We start from the raw sequence: 26,025 nt of genomic DNA on the forward strand, positions 1-26,025 counted from the left end.
TCCATTTTTGGTCATACAGGTTAGAGCAATACATTCTTTGAATATGTAAAGATTGTTTATGCACTCACAAAAACAATAAAACATTGCGCTTTTAAAATAATGAAAGCAACCAGAATGCGCATTCTGCAATGAAAAATATAAATATAGAGCGTACAATGTCTACTTTCAAATGAACCAATTCAAATGGAAAACAAATATTCTCAGATTATGTCATCCGTATGAAACATGCATACATCCACTACAGAGTCAGTGTTATTGACTTAATCTCTTAAGCATAAAACAAAGAAAACACTAATTTATTAATAACTTATTCATGTTAATGCAGCCTCCTTACTGTTTTTCCCTACACATTTATAATTATTACTTCTGTTGGTGTGCTGTGGCAAGCTTTATGCATGTGTTTGAGCACTTATTAGGCTTTGTATGCAATTAAAGGCTCATTGTATTGATTTAAATGGTGTATTAATAAACATGTGATTTGTCAACTTATGCTTAAAATGAACGCTCAAACAGTCAACCAGAAAAATCTTTAGTATAGGGCAGCACAACTGAATAGTAGAGCTACATAATCAATCAATTCTGAAACTGAAACTAATTGTTGGACTACATCTACACTACACCTCACAAGTGCAGTCTATTATTAATGTTACTATTATTATTCAGTCTGCAAAGAATCATCGACTCATGATTCATCGACTAATGCTTGAAATGACAAACAGTTGACCAGAAAAATTTTAGTCGGGGGCAGCCCTACTAAATAGTACAGCTACATAATCAATCACATTGAAACTGAAATTGTGATATGGCCGTGTGCATTTACCATTATAACTCAAAAGTCTTTACAATAAAGTTCAAGTTTAACTATATTTAATGTTTTAGATGGTATTAGCTACATTTAACAATATTTATTAATAAAGGAGTTTCTACTTTTTCTATTTTAATACTTCTTCAGTGTCACATGATCATTCAGAAATCACTCAAATATGCTAATTCACTGCCCAAGAAACTTTATACATTATTAATGTTTAAAAAAAAATTGTGGCTTGACATTTTTTTTTTGTAAACCATGACACATTTCTGAATTTTTTAATGAAAATCAATCAAATACAGCATTTATTTGAGATCTTTTGCAGCATTGTGTCTTTTTGAGCAATTTAATCCACCCTTGTGGAATAAAAGTATTAAAGTATTAAAAAGGTCCCTACTGACCCAAGCCTTTGAACTGCAGCATAATTTAATATAAAATATTATATTTTATACCATAGTGTGCAGCCCTAATAAATAGACAGAGAAGCTCAGGGCAATATAGAGCAAGTCTTGTTACTGACAGTCAGCGCTATTAGAGTCAAAGATCCCCTAGAGGTTCTGCTGACTCAGTGATCAAAGCGTGGCTGTTTTCCAAACTGTTCTCTCTCATAGGTATAGCACTTACTCCATGGACATCTGGGAAACAAGGTCGAAGCTGGTGAAGTTGCCATTGGCGAAATTGTCTTTGTACTGGCCCATCTTAATAGCGTCCAGCCAATCATCCACAGTGTTGAAACTAGAGAAGTCGGGCACACTGCGGTCAAGCAAGGGCAAATGCACACTGGAAGGGTAATGAGAAAGAGAAATAGAAATACAGATGAGTCACAATGTATTATTTTAATCACCAAATACACACTACAATCCCCCACTAGTATACATGGTACATTCCTAAAGTACAGGTGGTTCACATTTATTTGGCATATTATCGTAAAAAAATTAAATCTTGTGCATATTTTTAGCAGTTGTGACAGACTTGGGAATATTGAGCTATAATAGTTCTTAGGTCAATATAATTCAATCTCTGGAGGGGAAAAATGGAAGTTAGGGAAGAATTTAAGTGGCAAATATCCTCTGCCCTGCTTAATTCTGCAAAAAAAAAAAAAAAAAAATGCAATTAATGTTCCCAGATGACTGTACTTTCTAGCAACATTACTGTAGCGTATTAGCCTCCAGGCAAAAAGAGCTGGTAAGAAGCTTGCAAAACCCAAGCCTTTCACCATCAGCGTGATGACAGAAGAAACTAGGCCACTTTACATTTGCCCACAAGAAACTGATGAGAGTTTTGCCCACTGTTACTTCGACTCCCACATTTACTGTTGTTTCAAGTTTATGACTGCCTAAAGCCTTTAATAATGATTTGATCTACCAAACCTAGTTGATTTTATTTACATAGCAATTCAATGCCAAAAGAAATAACTCACAAACTTCATAGCATCAATAAAGCCCACCACAGGTATCAGAAGTAAAACCAAAACATTGACCAAAGATTGAAAACATAACAGGAATCGTTTAGAAGAAGGCTGTAAAGACATTTCTATTAAGGTCATATTCCATTTGGTTTTGTAAACATGCCTTGAAGGATGCAAGTGAGTCGGGTCTGGCAAAAGGTCAGGCACAGAAAATTCCCCCTAATATATGAAACACACACGCAAAGGGACGCACACACACAGACATACACTTCAGTGTAATGATGAGGATGTCAGACTAATCTAAGTGCTAAATATCTTAAAAAAGAAACTTCAAAGCAAGAAATAAAATATTTTTTGTAGCCGCGCGTATATCATGTATCACGGATGGATCTGCACTTCTCTCCAAACAATACAGTATTATGTATGTACAACGGTTAGACTTTCATAACGTCATTATGATCCCTTGATGCTGCCTTGGCATACCATAGTGTAGAGTTTCACGTATATGTCTATGCAGCTTTCCAAAACGGCAATGTGTCTCCATAAACTAAATACTGTAGAAACTTGTTTAAACATCTCCATGACTTTCTACATAAATATGATTTATTGTAATGACTATTGCACACTACTCTGCATGAGTTAAATTATGTCAGATGAGTCAAAGTGTTAAATGCACGTCCTGTTTCAAAGCCAAGCGAGCTGCCTTGCTGTCTACAGCGTTCTAGGTAGAAGCCTAAGTGAAATGAAACCTCACTAGTGGCTGATTTAGAACGCTCTGCACAATTTTATGTTGGCACAAGGCTCTAATAAGCTTTAATAAACATAGCTCACGTTTAATTTTTATGAAATATTTATATTATAATCTACACTCAGACTGGTGACATTAGGTTTCTGAGAAAGCTGCATAATATTGCTTATACAACTAACTATTATTAATATTGCTTCTGCAACTAATTATTATTCTTCATCTGTTCAAAATTTTTTGATTTGTCAAAATTGATTTGATATTGAAAAATATCCCAAAATAATAATAATAATAATATATATAAAATGTTATTGTAAATCCTGCCCAGGGTTGTCTTCCAAACAATGTATAAATTGAAAACAAATATAGTGTATGTATCTGTTGGTTAATTGCTATTTAATTTGCAAAAGGAGTAAAAAATCTTTCTAAAATTTACATTTAATTTAGTTTTACCATTAATTAACACTTAAAAAGGGCAATCATAAAGAGACATCAGAAAATAAATTCATGGCTATTTTCCACCCTACTGGGACTTAAATAATAAAATTTCAAGATATTTTTTAAAAATGTTACTTTTATTTTTGATTTTAATGTTTTCTTCTCCAAGGATACGACTATAAATTACTGAAAATTGTCAATGCTTGTTACAACATGGTTGTAATTCCTAAACCCTTTGGAATACAGACCTAAGGTTGGTCTTTTTTTAAAGACACAAAGCAGGTCATTGCTGAAGTGAAAGAATTTTAAAAAAGAAAGTATAAAAGCTGTAAAAGGTTAAGTTTACAGCAAAGATAACGTGGTATATTTATTTTATTTTATATAATACAAATATATTATCAAATATGTTGCACTTGAAAATTGCTTTAAAATCAAAGCCATGTGTCTCAACAAGTTATGTTCTGTACTGCACATGCTTTTAAGCTTCCTGGTTGCTATGTCACCCTGCCCGTGGCGTCTCACAAACTTGATTCAGAGTGTGGTCATGCTGAAGGCATTCCCATAGCGTTTAAATGCAGCTTGAGTTCCTGAAGTGGGATCAGTCTAGAGCATTCAGAACCTCAGACTGGCCAGAAGGTTCATGTTCCAACTGCACAATGACCCTAATCACACAGCAAAAATGGCTCATAGACAACTCTGTGAATGTCCTTGAGTAGCCCAGCTAGAGCCTGGGCTTGACCCAATCAAATATATCTGCCCCCATCCAACCTGACAGAGCTTGAGAGGTGAACAGGTGAGGTGAAGAATGGCAAATAATTGGCTAATGCTGATGTGGAAAGCTTGTCGCATCATACCCCAAAATATTTGAGACTGTAAAGGTACTTCAGCTTAGAGGTGTGGAGTTGACCAGATTTTTTGTGCCACAAGATCAAATTGTCAAATAAAACATTAGAGTTGTTCCGATTCCGATATTAGTATCGGAAATATCTCCGATACCACAACAAATTCTGGCATCGGCATCGGCGAGTACATGAACCCATATACCGATCCGATACCATTTTCTTAAAAAAGACCTAGTTATGACCGCAAGCTTTGCCTAACCGCTGCACGGTTCTTCTTCGCTGCTCAAAATGCATTGAAAACACAGGAAGTTGTGCTGTGTTGCCACAAGCAACCCCTGTTTAGAGCAGCGAAGAAGAAATGAAAACGCGTTAGCAGCCCTTATCTATATATGACTGGATCACTCATCACATTCTAAACTGCCAAAAGACAGTGAAGCCGCTACTATATTATAGATCAGTGGTTAGCAGTATGTCTCTGTAGTACCGGTAGTTACAGACTCTCGAGTATATTCAGTACCGGCAACTGCGTTCAGTCGCTTCCGTGTAAGTCAAAACGCAGGGCTCCAGACAGTAGCCGAATATATACTAGTGTCTGTGAATATTAAACTGCAAAATACTATTTAAATATTACTCCCGCAAAATCTACATCTCTGTGGGTGACTGGCACAGATGCGCGAGAGCTCGCTGTTTTGTAGTCTCTGCTGTGTGTCATGAGGACACGAACGCATAAACCGTCACTTCATGAGAATTTACCGTTTCATTTGAGAATACTGTCATATCATAAACACAGACACTCAAAGATCTTCATGGCAGCCCATTAAAATAAATGTTTGGTTTACATGAGTAAATTGACAATATATAAAGCTACTGTTGTAGCCTACAGTAATAATAATACATCTCTATAATAATAATAATTATGCCTAGATGGTTGCTTGTTTTTTACTTGTTTTTTACTTGTTAGAGATTATCTGATTAATAGATCTTTTTTTATATTCCTAGACTTATTTGTTGCAGTTTTTTTATACAGTTATATTGTAAAACTTAAATACCTTTTTTAGTTTGCGGTGTTAGATTTTTGGCTGCATTTGAAGTTCTTTTTTGCATAAGAAAATAAATAATACTGTCAAATTCATGTTAGATAATAAAAATACTGTAATAAATACAGTAGTTCACCATGTATTTGTTCATGTTTTATTGAGGGATCTGTCTGAAGCACACCATAAAAAAATTCTAGCAATTTACACAGGGCTAGTAGTATATACAGCTGTATATACAGATATACACCCAGGTATCGGATCAGTACTCGGTATCGGCCGATACCCTGAGCCCAGGTATCGGAATCGGTATCGGGAAGAGAAAAAGGGTATCGGAACATCTCTATAAAACATGGTAGCAGTCGGTAACTCTGGTGAAATCTGAACTGAAGTGGGCAGTCTAACAATATCCCGTTCCTGATGTCCATTCAGAACAGCATATCTATGCTTTATTCTTATTAACCACCGGTACAGCCTGCACTCGGATTGTTATGCACATGGAGCAAGCATGCTTTCTGCGTCACTCGTTTTATTTATGGGGTCTATGTGCAGCATGTGCATAATAATGCTCAGAGCAGGCTGTACTGGTGGTAAATATACAGCCCTCCCACAGAACAGCCAGGTTGTCGATGAGTGACAGTGCAGCATAAGGATGAAGCAAAGTGTGGATGCGCTGTCCTTGAACGAGTTCAACACGGCTTTCGTTATATTTTGCTTAGCCTATAATTTTAAGTGACAGATGTAATATTTATTTATTTTTCTCTGCACCAACTTTCCTACTGTTAACAGAAAAATGTCAAACGAATTTACTATTTTGACTAGACGATTAAAAATAGCTAATAGGCTATTTTTGTACAACATACATTTTAGTTTTTCTTCTCATTTCGACACTTTTTCCTATTGTGTTGTAAATGTTAAACAAATTGTATCCCGACAAGACAAAATAAGAAATAATTTTTTTTTTTACATTTTTATTTTCTCTGTGACATGTTTTTTTTCCTACTGTTTTGCATAAAATATTAAACCAATTTTGTGTCTAATGATAATTCAAATAAATTTTATTCAAGACAAATAAAATAACATACAATCGAGTAGAATGAGTAGATTTCCCACTATAGGAGGCCGAACAGTTTAACTATCTGTAAGTTTGGAACATTAAAGATGACTCATGGCGTTTAGGACAACTTGAGTCATTCTTTTCCCCACAGTAGCTCACTCTGCATCCTCCACTGTTAGAAACAGAATTGCATTATTCACTAGTGTAAAGTGACGTTACTGATAGATGTGTGCAAACATGATCAATCGATAACCAAATTCGTTGTTGATTAGATATATCAGTTATTAACTATTAGTTGTTCCAGCCACAGTTGTTACCCATCTTTTGCAACACCGTTCACATAAAATGTTGTCAGCTAGGTTTTATATCCACTGACTAATCATCCAAGCAAACTGCATTCTGTTTTCCAACCTCACCCTGATGAGAGTGGAGTAATGGCCTTCAGGCTGTTGGGGTTACGGATCATCTTGTCCAGGTTGTTGACAATCTGGCTGAACTTGGGCCGGTTGTTGCGGTCCTTCTGCCAGCAGTCCAGCATGAGCTGATGGAGGGCACTGGGGCAGTCCATGGGAGGTGGCAGCCGATAGTCTTGCTCAATGGCATTGATAACCTGCAGAGGGAGACACAGGTCTGTGAGGGTCTCTAGATAGTTATTAAAAGGGGCGGAGAAAGATATGCTTGTACGCATCCCAAGCATACAAAAAGTTTCAGTTACAGGTGACAAATAATAGCGGGAAAGAGGGAGGGATGGCTTTGGAAAATGACAAGCCAGATTTGAACTCAGGATTCCTGTATAACCATGTCCCATGCCAGCCACACTATTTAAACTATTCGACAACAATACATCTGTAACTAATCTGTGGGCAACATTAATGTGTAACATTTGAAGATAATCCAATGTTTAATCAGTATCAGTAGACGTTTAATTCTTGGAATTGTAATACAAATATTACATAATGTGTAATGCATTAGATTTAAATTAATGTACTTTAAATAAATGTAATGTATCGCCATGAAACTTTGTTTTGATAGGAGCTGTCGGCATGGTGCGAGGCAGGTGGCAGTAGATATGAGCCAGCGTTTGTGCCGGGGTGGGGGGGGGCTTGGGTTGTAACACTACAGGAGACCGAGGATTGATCTGCAGTCTTCATAAATGCACTGCGATCATTATCTGGGTCTTAGGGGGACACAAGGAAGCCATTTGTCATTGGCCACAAACACATACATGATCACACTTACACAACCACACACACACAACCACACACACACATAGACTATAAATAAGCGGTCACAGTCAGCTGCTATCTAAATACCTCCTAAATCAGCAAATAGATCTTGATTATAAAGGTGCTGATAACAACAATTTGGCAGTACAAGCGTTTCCTCTCTGATCAAATGTGAAAAAAAGAGCAGCCTTAGTGTTAGTAAGTTTTTTGGCAGTATTCGGCCTGAGTCTGGCTCCCATCCGTCCTACTCATTTCCAATCAAGCAACATCTGTCAGATTAAACATGATTAACACATGGCCTGTAATATACACGCTGACTAAATTGTACATTTGGAAAATGTGCTGCAAGCTGTAACAGTAAATCAAGAACGTCACTTAAATAAAACTTAAATACATCTCCAGCAAATTAACTGTGTAGCGTTACTAAATGTGCAAAACAGATACTGAGCGTTTAAATGAACTGAACCGATGGATGTATCATCACATCAGAATGAAACGGATGCTTCAAGCGGCCTTGGTGGCCAGGAAGGAGATGCAAGGCCATGAAGTGGAAAGCGCGAGCAGGACCCGAGTGAGACCCGTCGTTTCCCCAGCTCATTATCATAGCCATTACGGCACTCCATTCAAGGCCTGATTAATCTCATTCAGGCGCCTCAAACGGCCAACCCGATGGGAGGACTGCAACGCTATCTGGAACTGCTAATAAGATAACTGGTGAGATATGCGCTCCCTCTTAGCACATTAGCGTTCACACTTTCAATTTGAAACTATTTTCATTATCTGGACCCATAATTTGCCTTTTCCCAGCCACCCAGAGGGATGCTAGAAATGGGAGATTTCTTCAAGGGCAGGGACTGTTTAACATGGTGCATGCTTTGCATGTGAAATCATCTTTTTGTTCACCAGCAAATTAATATGAAGTACAGGTGAATTTCTGTGGTAGCATTTGTGAGAGTAAATGATGCCCTTTGACACTATACAAGGACAATAGCTTGAAGACACTCTCTTAACGTCACATTATGTAACCACCAAAAGCATACATTATCCAAAACAAACACAAATAGAGTCCAAAGCTCTTTGTTAAACCCTGAAAAATTGGATTTCTTGATGTAAATCCTTATGTCGTCTTTGCATTCTGAGGCCAGTGTGATGTGATGATCGGTGCGGCTGTTTCTGCAAAGACTGATTGCACTCATGCAGTGTTTGGGGTCTGAGGTTTGGCCTCGCATACAGCAGAGCAGCACATGGACAGATTTACGATGTGCTCTCTCTGCTGTTTACCTTAGCCTCTGATTCGAAATTGCTGCACAGCATTCATCTATCACGCGCTAACATACGGCAACCAACCAACAACCTCTGGCATGATCATTTCACAGTGCTTCTATTGGAAAACTGTTTTATAAGAAATTGGTGGTTTTGCTTAGTAACGATGAAGGTTAAAGGAAAACATTTATGAGGTTGGAGTGAAAATGGGAAGAACTGAATAAATTCCTAAAGTAAAAAGAGTTTTGTACCTGTATAAAAAATAGGAAATTATATTATATATATTATGTATTATGAATATATTATGCAGGGTTTTTTTTTTTTAAACATTGACACCATATCAGCATATAAGAATGATTTTTAAAGAATCATGTGGCATTGATGATTCAAGTAATGACTGGTGGAAATTCAACTTTGCCATCACAGGAATAAACTACATTTAGAATATATTTAAATAGAAAACAGCCATTTTAAATGGTAATGATATTTCACATTATTCCTGTTTTATTTTATTTTTGATCAAGTAATTGCACGATTGGTGACTTCTTTCAAAATTTTGAACGATAATTTAATTGGTGAGGTACATACGTCCTGATTGGTCATGTCCCAATATGGCCGCTCTCCATACGACATTACTTCCCACATGACAATCCCGTAGCTCCATACGTCACTGGCGGAGGTGAACTTCCTATATTGGATGGCCTCTGGGGCTGTCCATCGAATAGGGATCTTCCCACCCTGTATAAACCCAAATCATAAACATCAAGAAATTTTTAATCAAAGTACAAGTTTGCATGATGTTTCAAAGCAAATATTAAAAAACATCTCACCAGGGCACTGGTATAGGTGGGATCCGATGTGTCATCCTCCAAAAAGCGTGAGAGTCCGAAATCGGACACCTTGCAAACTAGGTTACTGTTAACTAAGATGTTGCGGGCGGCCAGGTCCCGGTGTACGTAATTCATGTCTGCAAGGTACTTCATCCCAGAGCCAATCCCTCGTAACATGCCCACCAGCTGAATTACAGTGAACTGCCCATCATTTTGCTGTAAACAAGTACAGAACAGAAATGGGTCAGTACATAAAAATAAGTGTATGAGTAGTGATTTTATTGTTTAGCATGAAAATTGACACAGAAAAAGACAGAAAGCACTCACATTTTTCAATGACAAAGAAACATCATCTAGAGTTATTTCACACTAAATAAAATCAAAGCTAAATGACTTTTATAAAGTAATCAAATAAGATTTAAGTTGATATAAAATTATAATTTTACATTTATCAGACGCTTTTATCCAAAGCAACTTACATTTTGCATTTGGGCTAACATTATTATTATTTTTTTACTCTAACTCGTGTTCCCTGGGAATCAAACCCACAACCTTTTGCGCTGCTAATACTCTACCACTGAGCCACAAAACACATCTTTCAAATGACAACAAAATAGTGATAGTTTAGGCCTACTAAATGTTAAAATACTACTTTATTGTTTACTTTTCTATAGTTTTATTCACAGAAAGAAACATAAAAATAATTGGTTTCAGTACTGATAAAGGTTCTGGCCTTGATATTAAAAACCTGCCATTTATTATTTAAAATATTCCTACTTTATGCTGTCACTACATTAATCTGAATATATACGATAATATCTATTCATGATCACAAGTTTGTCTATTAATCATGAAAAACAATGATTAACTATTAAAATCTTGTCTTAAAATGTATTTACAGCCCTGCTCCTTATAAAAGGGCTGTTGGTAAAGTATGTGCACAAAAAAAAAAAAAAAAAAAAAGCTGTATTTTGCACATTCCTAGTATCAACTCATAAGTAACAGTGCTACGGTTATCTCTTCTGGCTAACATATAAATCCCAAACAACAGCAAAAAGACAAGAATAAAGCTGTGGAGATCACGGTTAATGTCTAGTATGCCCAGTCGGATAAGAACAGAGACCGAACACAATGCATTGAGTCAAGCCTGGCCTGGGTTGGCTGTGCAAACGCTCTGGTGAGGATTGGTAGAGTTTATGCTACGCAATGCTAGATCAGACATTCGATGATCAATGCGGGCCGTGGCAAATCTTGCAGCTGTTGACCATGGTGGTCAGAAAGCCCTTTGCTCATGAGGAGGTCCAGCAGTTTCTGACCCAGCTGTGCTTGCAGCTGCCTCCATCTGCAGACCCTCCGCAGACAGCCATGAGGCAAGCAGCATTCAGCTTCTGATCAGACGAGACAAGCCCAGCAGGCACAGTGCGGACAGACACGCACGCGTTAAGTGAAGAGAGACGGAAATCACTAGATTCTGGATGAAATAGCCACAAGATGTTTTCATTCTGTGTTGCATACAAACCCTTCCTCCTCTGAGCAGCATGTGTCACACTCAAACCCTTCCCCCATTGTTAAACCGACTTGATCGAACTTCTCTTCAACCCTCCACAGCAATTAAGCAGCATCCATTATTCATACAACTGAAATCCCTCACAAATACAGCCTTGCACTCTAATCTGCTCACAGTGTTTGCTTATAGTTTAATTGGAGGGATTCTTCGCCTCAAAGTTATTTGGATCTGCAGTCTGTGTGAAGAAAACATTCTTTATTTTTCGATGTGAATTATTCTATCCATGCTGTTTCTTCTTAGACACGTCTTTGCTGTGCGTAACTTTTCATTTTGATGCTTCTTTCTCAAAGTTTCGACAACATACCTTTTTGAATTTCTTTCCCATTTGCTCTCTCTCGCTTCTTAATCTTCCACAAAACAACATTGGAAGTTGGATCAGTGCAAGAACGACAGGTTAGCATTGAGTCTCCTTCTCTCTCAGTCCTGTCTTACAAGAGCCCCATCAGACTCATATTCTAGCGCTTCAGCACTAACACACAATGTTGTCATCCGCTGTCATAGTGAGGTGCCACAACAGAGGCGTTTTGTTTTCAAAGAATTCAACGTACTGTCAGAAATGGATGACAGTCTTGAAGAAACAACACAATTGCGCAGCTACATAAAGATCTGAGGAGTTTCAAAGCTCTCGCACACCACCAAACTGACATTATGAGAGCAAAAAAATAAATAAATAAATAAAACATTAGCTAGTCTTTTTCAAGTGTTTTAATATAGCATCGTGATTTGAACTCAGAGTAAACTTGATGTATGAGGTGTTCATTTTCATTTTTTTACACTTCTACTTACATTACCAGACATCAGTCATTTCTTCGCGCGATGGCACGGTAGGGCATGTGTAATGGGGTGGGCTGTGCAAGTATAAACATGAGAGGAAAAAAAACTGGCTGGCCAAACAGTTAAAATAACTACAGAACCTCACAATTACAGAGGTTACAGAGAGCTGGATCTGATTGTGGTGAGAAGAAATAAATTTAGTTCAAATGTCTAACAAATGGCTGTGCATTTGGTTCCTGTTTACCCGCCTTAGTTTAAACGCCACAATCATGAAGGTTTCTTGTTCCATATAATTACACTTCCTGAGCCTAACACCCCGAAAAGCTAGGTGTCAAGGATAAAATAAGATTTCTCTCGTGATACATCAGAGCCAAAGGCCTTGCTAATGAGCAAAATAAATCATTCCTTCCCCAAAGATTACATATTTACATAAATCAAATGTATTTTTTTTTTCAGCGCAACACACAGAGAGCCCAATTAGTAGCGATCAAGGCATCCAGACACCTATTTTATCCACATCAGCTCTGCACTGAATCCAAATTGACGTGTGCCAGTCACTGGCTGACACGCTTGTTCTGTGATTTTGGCAAATTCTTGCATTCGAATAATCATCTAAATGCATCTGCAGGATGGATGCTGTTACTAGAAACTGGAGAGTGATACAAAGTAGTTTCCTCAGGCTAAGAGTTTTCAGATTAAAACACCATGTACAATTTTCTGATCGTTTATGTGTATTCTGGGAGCTTGTGAGGAACACCGCTCATCTGACGCTTGTAATGCAGAGAACGTGGCCAAGAGAGCGTGACTGATGAAAAATGAGGGCATGACTAACCACAGAGCAACGATTCAACTATTTCTTTAAAGAGACCGCTTTAAAGCAAATGTTAGTGTGGCAACCCGTAGAGATGAATGGAAGAGAATTGAGTTTATTACAATAGTCTTACAGCTGGAATCAATACTGAGATTAGATGTTTGCTACAGGGGGGGGAGCTGGGTATTAAAGAGGGACCCTGTGGAGAACTACCTGATGGACAGCATGAGAAATTAGAAGGGAGCATTTGTTTGATGTTCATCATGCTGATGTGCATACACACCTGCTGATGAGAGATTGAACTGGAATTTGAGTCATGTTTACATTACTGAGCTTGTGTTAGCGTGGGGGAATCCATATTATTATACTGAATCAGTTCATTCAGAGGGTTTTAAGTAGTAAAAAAAAAATAATAAAAGATTATTGACTGATTTGTCATTGCCCAGAGATGAACATACACATTGCTCTACACGTTTTGGGTTTAAATTAGGGCTGCACGATATTGGGAAAAAATGACATTGCGATATTTTATTTTTCTGCGATATATATTGCGATATGAAATCTAATCTATTTTTTTCTTACAAACAAAAATGGGGTGAGCAGATTTACATTCTCATTTTAAATGATTTAAACATCGACACCATCGTGTCAATTGATTAATATGCGTGAGGGAGAGAGAGCAAGACAGCGCTCGTTCTCTCTCTCTCTCTCTCTCTCTCTCTCTCTCTCTCCCTCTGTCTCTCTCTCTCTTGTGTGCGCACGCTCTTTCTCGCTCTCTTTCTTTCCCTCTCTCGCGCTCTCTCTCTCTCTCTATGACGACAAATTCACGTGCTCTCTCTCTCTCTCTCTCTCTCGCGCTCTCTGCGAATCACATTCGTCAAGAGCCGGAGAGCAGCTGGCCCGTACAGTTAATGAATAACGGATCAACTACAACAGCCTACATCGCACATCCTGCGATGTGACTATCGTGGATTCGTACATTGCGATAACGATGCTTAAACGACACATCGTGCAGCCCTAGTTTAAATTCATTAAAAATTCCTAACCAATACAGATAATATAGACAAGACAGTAATTTCACATTATTTGGTTTAAATAAGTAAAAAATATAACATAAAAAATTAAATCAGTTCTTTTAAATATGAATGTAGGCACCACACTATTACAATGTACAGTATGAAAAATTCTAATTTTTTTTTTCAATTTACATTTTAATTAGGTTCTGCATCAGTTATTACACCAATACGCGGTGCAAAAATGCTCACCCTGAGGAAAGAATCCAATGAGCCGTTCTCCATAAACTCTGTGATGATCATGACAGGGCTGCTCTTGGTCACCACTCCCTCCAAATGGATGACATTGGGGTGATCAAACTGCCCCATGATGCTTGCTTCACTCAGGAAGTCCCGCCTCTGCTTTTCTGTGTAACCCGACTTCAATGTTTTAATGGCCACGAACATCTCCCTCTTTCCTGGGAGCTTTAGGTTTCCACTGCACACCTCTCCAAACTCTCCTATGGACAGAGGCAAACGCACTATTCTTTAGGTCAAGGCACAAGAAAAACTTCATGGTAGAGCACTGTTGGACGTTTGGAAGTTTGATTACCTGCTCCAATGACTTGCTCGATTTTCACACACGAGATGTCAATCTCCTTAGCGAACTCCCTCACAGCTTCATTGGGGTCTTCGTACGTAAATGGATCAATGTAGATCTTCATTCCTGGTGACACTTGAAAAATTAAAAAAACGCTATAATACTCAAAACATTTCTTTTTTTTTAAACGCTGCACCGTTATATCATAATAATCAGTGGGAACTCTGGGAATGGCTGGCTTTCCAGTAGATTTGGATTCTAAGCATGACATTGGAACAGCTCATGACTACAGTCAGTGGAGTGTAACAGCATTCGCCAAGAGAAAGATAAGGTGCTTTAATGTATGTATCATCTCTGGGGTGTCATAGTCCATGGTGGAGACCATATATCAGCAATTTCCACTGCTGCCAATCAAATGGCTTTTGGTTTCAGGTAAATTGGCTTAAGGTATACTTTAGTATGCTAGGACTAGTCGTTTCTTGCTTTAAATGCAATTATTCAGTATCTTAGCTTCAAATCTATCTGAAGGCATTTTAATAGACATTGTATCTTCAAGCAGCTAGAGAGACTTTCTATTGGTGATCTGGCTGCACAGAAGTTTTCAGAATTGATAAATGTGCTCTTTTAACAAGAAGAAGATAAATGGAGTGGGAGAAGTGAATGGCATCCCCCATCAAAGGATTTGTGAATGTCAAACTATGACAAATTCATGAGGTTGCAGTGAATGTGCTACTCTGGAGAACGTTCTTCTGAGTAGAGCTCACTTTTTTACAGGATAGTTCACCCAAAAATGAAAATCTGTCATCATTTACTCAACCTCACGTTGTTCCAAACCCATGTTACTTTCTGTCCTCTGTGGAGCACAGAAGGAAGCGTTTAGCAGGATGTTCATCCTGCTATTTTCCAGATAATGAATGTGAAAATTTCTCTTTGCTTTCATGATATGGACAAGAGCAGCATGAACATTTTGCCTAACATCCTTTTTTCACAGAATAGGACAGTGATACCGGTGAGCGAATGGTGACAATTTTCTTTTTTTAGTAAACTGTACTTTTAAGAATAAGAAAATGTCTAAGACAAAGAGAGGGAAAATAATGAACAAGACACAAGTCAGAAGAGTGAGAAACTCTTGAGCACTAATGGATGAATTCAGACTTTGGTTTTCCAAGTTTTACTGGTCCCATGCTCTTCCAGAAATTATTTCAATAGATACAGCATTTACAGCAGCCCTTTACCACTGATTACATAGCATAAAAGCTGTTTAAATTGATAAGGAAGGGCAAAGAAAAATAAAACTTGAGAAAAAGTGCCAGACCATTTTCATTCAGCAGAGTGAGCAAGAGAGAGATAAACTATAAGCCCTCAGAGGCAAAGCAAGCGAGCAAGCTTAACTTTAAATGATTGCCTCGAGAGAATCTTAAAGATTTATTTCTATAAATGGAACAGCCCTCCGAGGGTAAGATGGTATTTACTGAAGTATTGCTCATTTTATGACTAATCTTTGATGGATCTTGCTAACTTTGAAACACCTGGCACTGAGATTTTTTTTGCATTAGCTTTGTGTACTGCTTTGATGGAAAAATAAACAAGCGATGGAAAACGAACTGAGCAAGAGAACAAAGATGAACCACAGAATCGCTTCTAGGGGAAGTATCTTATGCAGTCTCTGTTGGGATTTCACGGGAAACTGTGGGATTGATATTTCACAGATTAATCCTGAGAAACTGAGGTCCAACTTTGAGAAAAAGGTATGTTTGATGGTGAAAGAGATACTGTATCTAAATAGATGTGTGTGAGGTGGGAGAAATGGAGGCATTAGTATGTAAAATGCTGATTGTATTTATAGTATTATAGAGTTTTTTTATCAAATAAATGCTGACTTGGTGAGCATGAGAGAATTCCATCAAAAAACATAAATAAAAAACCATAATGCGCACTACCTGTCAAAAGTTTTTGAACAGTAAGATTTTTTATGTTTCTAAAGAATTCTCTTCTGCTCACCAAGCCTGCATTTATTTGATCCAAAATACAGCAAAAGCAGAAATATTTGTACTATTTAAAATAATTGCTTTCTATTTTTATATATTTTAAAACATAAATTATTCCTGTGATCAAAGCTACATTTTCAGTCTTCAGTGTCACATGATCCTTCAGAAATCATTTTTTTATTATTATTATTATTATATTTAAAACAGCTGAGTACATTTTTTTCAGCATTCTTTGATGAAAAAAAAAGATCAGAATTCATCTAAAATAAAAAGCTTTTGTAACATTATACACTATTCCCATTCAAAAGCTTGGAGTCAGTATATATATATATATATGTATATATATATATATATATATACATATATATATATATATATATATATATATATATATGAAAGTATGCTTTAAATTGATTAAAAGTGATGATAAAGACATTTACAATTTTAAAATATTTACTATATATATATATATATATATATATATATATATATATATATATATATATATATATATATATATATATATATGAAAGTATGCTTTAAATTGATTAAAAGTGATGATAAAGACATTTACAATTTTAAAATATTTATATTTAAAATAAATGCTGTTCTTCTGAACTTTCCTTTCATCAAAGTAACCTGAAAAAAATCTTCTCAGTCCTTTTCAGCATATTAATAATAATAAACGTTTATTAGCAACAAATAAGAATATGATTTCAGAATGATTTCCAAAGGATCATGTGAGTTATGATGCTAAAAATGTAGCTTTGAAACCACAGGAATAAATTACATTTTACAAAATATTCAAGTAGTTAAAATATCCAATAGTTATTTAACATTTTCTATTTTTGCTGTGCTTTGATCAAATAAATGCAGGCATGGTGAGCAGAAGATAACTGCTTTAAAAACATATAAATATTACTGTTCAAAAACCTCACTGAGTGTACATTTTAAATGTATACATAGTGTGTGTTTAGTAGTCAAGACCCAAGTACTCACTGTGGCCACTGGTGTAGTGCGGCAGCTTGTCTGTGTATTCTGAATCTGCTCTCTCGAATCCACGTCTGCAGGCGAACAAAGGCAAACAGCTCTACTTGTACTGTTTAAAAAGGTGCTAAAGCCTGAAAACAACACTCACTACTGCCCACCATCATCTTGTTAACACAACCTCGTCATTAAGCGAGTTTTTACAAGCTCTGCTGCTCTGTAAATGTCCGCCAATGAAGCAAATCAGGACAAAAGCATGGGATTTTGACAAGTTGCTGGTATAATTGGGGGGAAGCTATGCTAATGGTTTACATGTTTAGATCACCACAAGTGGAACTTACCGGTTGCAAACGATGATGATGACCACCACCGCAATGAGGAAAACCAGACCAGCAGCCGCCGAGCCAATGATGAGAGGCAGCTTCTCTTGAATGCTAGTGTTGTACTCCTCTGTAGGAACACACACATATCTAAAAGTTAGCACTTCCTGACAAACCCCAGCGGAGTGTCTCTATATCTGATGCAGCCTTGAGGCACAGGAGTCCTGCATTGTATGTCTACACAGGTGAGAGACCCTCACTTGCCCACTTTCACAGTGGGGAATCTGGGACAGGAAGCCATGTGTGAGATACCTTCAGGCAGACGAGGCTGTACACTTGGACTGCTTAGCTCCAGCAGCATATGGGCAGGCGATGGAAGAAATGTGCTGGGTGGTGTGTACTGGTGCAAGACAGACGGATTGGGATGTTGGAAGGCCTGGGGAACTTTCTTTTCCCTTCCTCTCCTGCCTAGCTTTCTCGTTCTTCCCTATTAGTTTATAATTACAGACTATTCGTTCACAATGCAGACAAACCCCTGGGCTTACTCAGCAACCCTGGAGGCTAAGTACGTGCTAGCGTGCTACCAGATTTGACCACATTTAAACATTTGCTTCAAGCTCCCAAAAGCTGAGGTGGTGAGTAAACAAAAACCTGAACTTCATCGGGTCTCATGTGAATTCAACTGCCCTGTAACTTCCTGTTTAATCGGTTTTAAAGCTCTTGGCAGCCCGCTGGCATGACACATTCATGTTTGGATCACCTGGCTGAGTTGCTGTCTCTCATCATGCCAGCCGAGAGCTTGGGAGGACAGATCAGACTAATTCTGACTCTCTGCTCATAATAAGCGGCTTAGCGAGTGAGCAGGCATGAGTGAGGCAGCTGCGTCTGAATGAGGTGATCTGGGAAAGGCAAAATGATGGGCGATCATCCAACGACATGTTTAAGCTACCATTCTTCCTCTTCAGTGTTCTGGAAGTGGGACAGAATCCAAAAAAAAAAAAAGCTAGCCCCAACTACTAAATAAGCAAAACAATATATATACTGTATATAATTAATTACATGATGTGGTGATTTATTAATCTAATCGCACATCAGATTTGGAGAAATTACTCTGAAAAGATCATTTAAAGTAATTTTTGTGCAAAGCATCAAATGAAGATTACAAAAAGTAGGTTCAGCAAGAAATATTTTGTTTGATAAAATGTATTACATATACTCTTTAGGACCATGTGAATAAAAGATGACAGAATTGGCATTTTTGGTTGGATGAACTATAACTTTATTTATTTTTTAAATGTTATTATTATTAATTTATTGTTATTAATTAAATATTTAATTATTTCTCTAATGAAATGCTACTCTAAATAATAAACTAAAACTGCCAGTAGGTGGTGGTAAATGTCTTAATGATTAAGTCATCGAGTCATTATTCATTTGTTTGATTCGTTCAAATGGCTGATTCATTCAGGAGTAAAGTAAATAGTTCTTTATGAACAATTCATTGAATCATTAGGCTTGTTCAACTTGAAGCGGGTCATGACCATCAGACCGATCGGTGTGTGATATCAAAGAACCCCAAGAGTTTTAGAGAGCAAAGACTCCTTGTGCTTTTGAATCGCTCTAGCAGTACTTTGATGTCGTACACCGATCGATCGTGCAGCGCCACTTCAAATCCAACTACATTTTCCTTCAGGATTATTTCATAAATAGAAAATTTATTGACCTGAATAGAAAGTTCAGAGTGACCACATTTATTTAATCTATTGGAACATTATTTGTCATTACTTTTTATACTTTTTCTCAATTTATTGCACCCTTGCTGAATAAAAGTTACTGACCGCAACAGTAGTTTGAGAATAATAAATAAAAAATATAATTTTTTTTTTCTCAGATCTAATCGGAAACATGAAGTGGAGAGAGGACAGATCATTTGGAGATGCCTCTCGCTAATGTGGATCATAATTAGAGAATTAGATTAGTAGATTAACTATCTGCCTCAGCAAGTCAATTACACACAGGTTTGCTCTCAACCTGAAGCAGGATATGTAAGAATGATGGGCGGAATCATATGCGTGTAATTTATTTTAATAAAAACCAAATCTGAAGAGATGATGTAGATTTTTGGATGAAACAAACCATACGTAAACCATATTTACCCTCAGTCATGGTCTGGAAGTACATCTTGCCACTGTACCGTCCAAACCCTGCCACCGTACGTGCTCGGACCTGGAAGACATAAATGCCTCCAGGTTTGAGGCCACGGATGACTGCGGTGTTGGTTTGACTCTTTACTATGGAAGAGTTATGCTCCGTCTGGTCCTGAAAAACCAAAAAAGGGGTAAAGACATTATTACAAATGCAATGGCATTTTGGTCACAGTTTTTCACACTAGAGGACATCACAAGAGACTCCAAGGTGTACATATGGCTCTCTAACAGGGCTATCTATCTCGCGAACCCCATCAGGAGAGCTCGACTTGAGGGTGCTGGGCAGAGGAGCGGTGGCTGACACTTTCAGGCCAGCCACGATTCATTAGTCTGGGCTGAAAGCTGCGGCCATCGTCGCGCCGCTTGAGTGTCTGTTTGTGTAAGTGAAGAAGAGAAAGAGTGGTAGCGCAGGAGATGCAGAGAATGTAGGACTCTGCGTGTGTGTGTATACATGTACTACTTGAGTGCTCCGCTTTTTTCCTGTCAGCTCTATTTCTGAGCTCTGTGATATGAGCTTTGCTGCAGTCTGAGAAGAGTGTTTTGACAGGCAGTCCTCAGCACTGTCTGAGAAAGGAATTATACAGAGGAAAGAGTTAGAACAGGAGCAGAGCCCTGGGGACCGTCAGCTTGTGTCTGTGTATTACAAAGAAAGAAAGAAAAGACAGAAAGTATCTGTCAAACTATGTGTGTTGTATTTAAGGGCGTGGTTTTCTTATGTGTGTCAACCGGTGAAACAAAAGCAAGCGAAACGGGAGACTGAAAGAATATCGGCATGCTATGTGGGCGTGAGAGTTTCTCAAGCACAAGTTAGCGTGTGTGTGTTTTCTGCGGCCCGCGCTGACAGAGAGGAATCTGTAAGTGAAATAGTTGTTTTTACTGCAGTGAAATCTCTATTATTTTAGCCACTGGTATCCGGATCAAACCACAACACCCTTTCGCAGAGTGACTGTGTTTATAATATCCCTCGACAGAACAGGAGTTCGCTATTCATTTCCAACAGCTGACAAAACCCCCAATTAAACAGCAACCTTAAACGAATAATCGTTTTCAAAAGGAACTTTAATACATCAACATTAATAATAATAATAATAATAATAATAATAATAATAAAAGCAATACTATAATAGAAATGTGCAAAAACTAAATAAAAATCACATCAAGTAAAAGAGTAAAATAAATATGTATAACTATAAATATAACTAACTAAATAAAAGTAGCTATTTTTAATGTGTGTTGTTTTTACAGAAATTTTATGTTTACTATTTATAAAAAAAGTCTTTCATATAAATATTTTAAAATTTTAATTTTTGGCCCAATATATCATTACGTACTCTACTGTTCAAAAGTTTAGGGTTGATGATTTTATTTATTTATTTATTTATTTTGTTTCTTTATTTATCAAATATGTATTTGATCAGAATACAGCAAAACAGTATATTTGAGAAGAAAACATTTCTCAAGAAACATTTCTTATTATCAATATTGAAAACGGTTGCTGCTTAATATTTTTGTTAAAACTTATTTAAACATTTTTGTAATACTTTTTTTACAGAAAGTAAAAAAAAAATCACCTTATTTTTTTTCAATTTATTGGTCCCTTTTTAAGATTCATACATTTTTTGTAAAAAAAAAAAAAAAAAAAAAAAACAAAAAAAAAAAAATACTTATCATTATTATTACCAAATAAACAACAACAGCAATTTAATTTTAACTCATGTGTTAATGAGATACTCTCACAAAACCAAGAATAAATACAGTATGCCAATGATAATGTTAAATGACACTGCATGCATTCCATTATAAGCGTATGACATGCATTACGTACAGTATTACTCAAGTATGTTTATGTGATACCTTCTCATAATACTGCAGCTCGTAGTCAAGTATGACCCCATTGGGCTGATCTGGCTGGGACCAGGAGAGAGTGATGCTGTCAATGGTGCGACTGACCTGATGCATGATAGACACTGTAGAAGGAGCTGGAAAATAAGAAAATAAGAGTCATATTATATACAGTATTTAAAGAATGATGCAAATCATGTTGTGGATCAACTTGCACATGCATCATATATAGTGACAGAGGCATTAAAGCACAGATCCTGGTGTGTGATTAAACTGATGTAAATCACACTGCGCTCAACCACAAAAGCAAGGTGGCCAGGCTCAGTCTCTGTCTCTGTCATTGGTCATGGTTCCTCAATGCCAATTAATCTAGCCTGAAATCTCTTGATATATTCTCCTCAAAAGGAAGGCAGACTAATTTTGTGGTGCTGAAAACAAATAAAACCAGGTGCAATTTCTACTCATGAAAACCACAAGTATGGTGTTTTATGTCTTTGAATTTGTGAATTATAGAGTTTATTTTTTATCAGCGTGCTTGGTAATTACAGGGGAAAGTGTGTCAAACCCTATATTAGTGACTGTTGTGTTGGACTTGTCCAACCTGACTGCCATACAAAAGAAAGTTCCCCCGTTTATTACTGAAATAAAAGTCCAGGGTGTTCCTAATGGCTATTAAGCATTAGAGAGTGGCATACCAGGTCAAAAAAAAAACTGAATGGAGATGCTCAGGAACGCAGTTGGAGCTGTGTGGGGTGTGGGGAGGCCAGGATTTATGTCCCTTGCCGTCTCCAAGACACGGGCCTCTCTTCAGGCATGCACTTCTCTATGAAAAAGCTACTCTGTGGGAAAGCCCGTGGATGCTATCAGCTTGAGCTTACAGTCTCTGGGGTTGAAGGAGAGCTTAAGTGGCTTATTCGTGTGCTTATTTCCCGCTCTCGAGATCCTAGAATGAGTTGTAAATCTGTCTTGAATGCACAGGTAATAGAGGAGGTCTTGAGTCCAGTGCTTAGAAGAGCACTGTTCATTTTCAGCAATTTTTCTTCCTGTGGGTATCAGCAACATTTTGGCTTTTAATTCAGTTCCATACAATTAATTGTGGTTAGTGATTTAATTGTTTGTTTTGCTTATGTTACTTGTGGCAAAGGCTTAATAAACATCAAGGGTCGACCAACTTTCGGGCATGAAGTGCCATTTTTAGTTTTTCTTGTTAACCACTTTGCCAGCTGGTCACCCTCTATATTGCGGAATAAAATAAAATAAAATAAAATCTATTCAATGTGACTAAATAAAATCTAATAATAAAAAGAAATAATAAGTAAATAAAAAAACCTGACTACAGTACAAAGGAAAGATCCCCTGTTTATTGCTAAAATAAAATTAAAAATAATTAATTCAATTTCTGTATGTTTGCAATATTGTAATCTACAGTGCACAATAACCTAAAATGATTGTGGTCAGGCAACTACATAATAATTGCTACAGTCCTAATCCTCCCTTTGGCCAATGAACAGCAAGTCGTTCATTTATCAAAACATACTTATTGGAAAACACAGGCCATAATGCTGAATAAGCTGCATTCTTGCTGTCCCTGCCAGTTATTAAATATATGCCAGAGTATAATGAATGGCTTCCCAGGTCTTGGAGCACTACGGGAGGGCTAGTGAATCCACTGTCGGTATGCACCATCATCCTCAGTCCAACCCAGAGCTGCACAATGAAAGACAAGCAACCGGCAGCATCATGTCAACAATAATGTGGGTATGTGGAAAATAAAGCAAGCAGTCAGGCTTTCTCAATGGGGGAGCATACAGGCATCTCATTAAACATGAATATATATATATATATATATATATATATATATATATATATATATATATATATATATATATATATGTATACACATTAAAGGCTGACACGTGAGCTTTGTGTGCTGCATTTGCATTGTGCCCAGCCTGTCTCTGGTAATCCAATCTGGAATAATGCAAATAAAGTCAGAGCACAAGTACAACAGCTCACAGGGGTGAACATATGTTAATTTGAGAGAGCTGAGAAGGTAGAATGTTATGGTTTTCCGGTTACCGGAGGTTATTTTCCTTGTGGCGGAATGACAGCCTTCTATCACAGAAATTTAGAAGGCAACACAGTTCAAATCGAACGAAAACACTAGTATGACGGGTAACAAAGTGACAACTTAAAAACCTTCTTAGTGAACTCACAGTTATGATTATAACAGCTAGTAAAGTGTCTGTTCTACTTTTGCAGAATTCCAGTGATTCCACACAATTACTCTCTATGGTACAGTTGATGAGGGCTATTTATCTGCAAGCCCAGGTGCTTAACTTTTTCCTGGCAGACGGAGAGATCGGACACATTGGAGCGATCACACTATGCTTCACATGCGGTCTCTGTGCGTGAAGTGTAGAAAACATGAGCATGAGGAATAGATAACATTTGCATATGGGCATTAAGGAAAACAATCCGATGGGATGGAACAGTCATGTTTACAAAGTTGGATGGAATAATGATGATCTTATACATACATATTGAACATATCCAAACAGTTCATTTGTAATTTATTCATCACAGTTCTGGGCATCAAAATGTATATGAGCTGTTCTTCTGGATCTAATAGATCTGGCACTGGGGTTTCTGCACCACTTATGACAATTATGCAATTGTTTCTGATGCCCAGTTCATGCCTTTATGCCAGTATATCTTTACTTCAACATCTATAAGATCTACAATAAATAATAAACTGGGTTTACCGAGTAAATTCCACTCATATAAGTTTATTAGTCTTTAATGAGGCATGGTCTTGCATGCACAAAAAAAAAAAAAAAAACATTTCTTGAGCTCTGATCCAAACGAAGCTGGTAAATAAGCACCTTTCAGTCATTTTAGTTGCAGCCAACCACGTTATGTTGGATTCTTTCTTAGAATCCCATTATTATTATTATTATTATAATTGTTATTATTATTATAGTTAGTTATTTATTTTTTTAAAGAAATGAATACTTAAATAATTGAGCAAGGACATAATAAAAAGTGATTGCTACAAGAAGAAAGTGTTTTTTTTTACTCTCTATTAATCAGAGAATCCATTTATTTTTAATTGTAATATTAAAAAAACATAGAAATAAAATAAAAAAACTAACCCAAACTTTTGAATGGCAGTGCATAAATATGAATATACGCAAATAACATAATTAATGTTTTTGTGTATGTGCAATTATGATTTCTTAATCATAATTGTATTTATTAACTTGCATAATAAAATACTGCACTTATGTGATAGTGCCTACACAAAAATCTACATATTAAGTCCAAGTAAGCGTCATCTGAGACTTAGTTCTGAGTTCTTAATAATAGGTGTGTAATGAATGATAATTAGGGACGGGGTGAACAATAAGCGAGCAAAGAATGTGCAACCAAAAGCTCGGCTTAATCATCAAATAAAAGGCTCTGACTGATGTGGAATGTTCTCTCAAACCCATTGGCTCTTCACTATGGGTCTATATAATAGGTTTGGTAGGCATGTGGATCTCATTTGGAGCTGAGTTGTGGTGAGGAAGAGCGACATAGTGATTTGGTAAGGTTGGTAGAAGTAGCCCTTGCAGGTCAGTGCTTATAAATTTAATCCACCCCCATCGACTCCCCAGCCCCTTTTACAGTAAAACTTCCCCGCAGGCAAGTTTTTCCCAGCACAATCCGACAGCAGCTGCTGTTAATCTACTGCGCAGGAGCATACTCTCTGAGTATCCCCTATTTACGAGACTCACGTCCAGAGAGAGCCAGAAAGGAGGGGAAGAACCCGCTACATTTGCATGTAACTTTTAGATTCCTAAATTTTTTTTTTTTAATGCAGAGAGAAACAGTGGGTCTGGCAGGCATCCCTATTTCCCATCTGTATTGGATTGAGGGTTTTATGTCTCCGCAGAGTTTCCAGTGCCGTAAAGCAGCGCACCCCCTTTTCAGTTCATCAAGCTTTAAACCATCTGCACTGGGAAAGACTGAAGCATTAATGTACTCGTATACACACCATAAGCTAAATCAAAAGTAGGCACTTCAGCGTCTTAAGAAGATTGCAGAAACTTACAGAGAGTTTGAGTCTAATCTGAAACCCTCTGCACAGTTTCGCTGCTCTAGGAACTCTGGTGTTTAGAGAAAACCCGGCTAAGTCTGCAAATGGCAGCTGTCCAATGACGTGCATTAACATTCCTTTTTTATGCATAGATGCCTAGTCAATGGGTATGATGTATATCGACTGCCATCTGACAGATCTCAT

The 26,025-nt window shown here is 37.2% G+C and overlaps 1 protein-coding gene across 2 annotated transcripts in view; it reads right to left on the minus strand.

Moving 5' to 3' along the window:
* Positions 1-26,025, minus strand: part of ephb2b (eph receptor B2b) — a 132,204-nt gene that overhangs the window by 3,437 nt on the left and 102,742 nt on the right. For both annotated transcript variants that reach the window (XM_026275556.1, XM_026275555.1), the window contains exons 6-15: positions 21,753-21,877; positions 19,848-20,010; positions 17,713-17,821; positions 17,384-17,448; positions 14,409-14,531; positions 14,069-14,316; positions 9,652-9,867; positions 9,410-9,559; positions 6,749-6,942; positions 1,433-1,588 (exon numbers count right to left, since the gene is read on the minus strand). In XM_026275556.1, the coding sequence (XP_026131341.1) occupies positions 1,433-1,588; positions 6,749-6,942; positions 9,410-9,559; positions 9,652-9,867; positions 14,069-14,316; positions 14,409-14,531; positions 17,384-17,448; positions 17,713-17,821; positions 19,848-20,010; positions 21,753-21,877 (1,549 nt within the window). The remainder of the gene's footprint in view (positions 1-1,432; positions 1,589-6,748; positions 6,943-9,409; positions 9,560-9,651; positions 9,868-14,068; positions 14,317-14,408; positions 14,532-17,383; positions 17,449-17,712; positions 17,822-19,847; positions 20,011-21,752; positions 21,878-26,025) is intronic.

Source organism: Carassius auratus, chromosome 11, assembly GCF_003368295.1.
Source record: "Carassius auratus strain Wakin chromosome 11, ASM336829v1, whole genome shotgun sequence".
NCBI classification, from domain to species: Eukaryota; Metazoa; Chordata; class Actinopteri; order Cypriniformes; family Cyprinidae; genus Carassius; species Carassius auratus.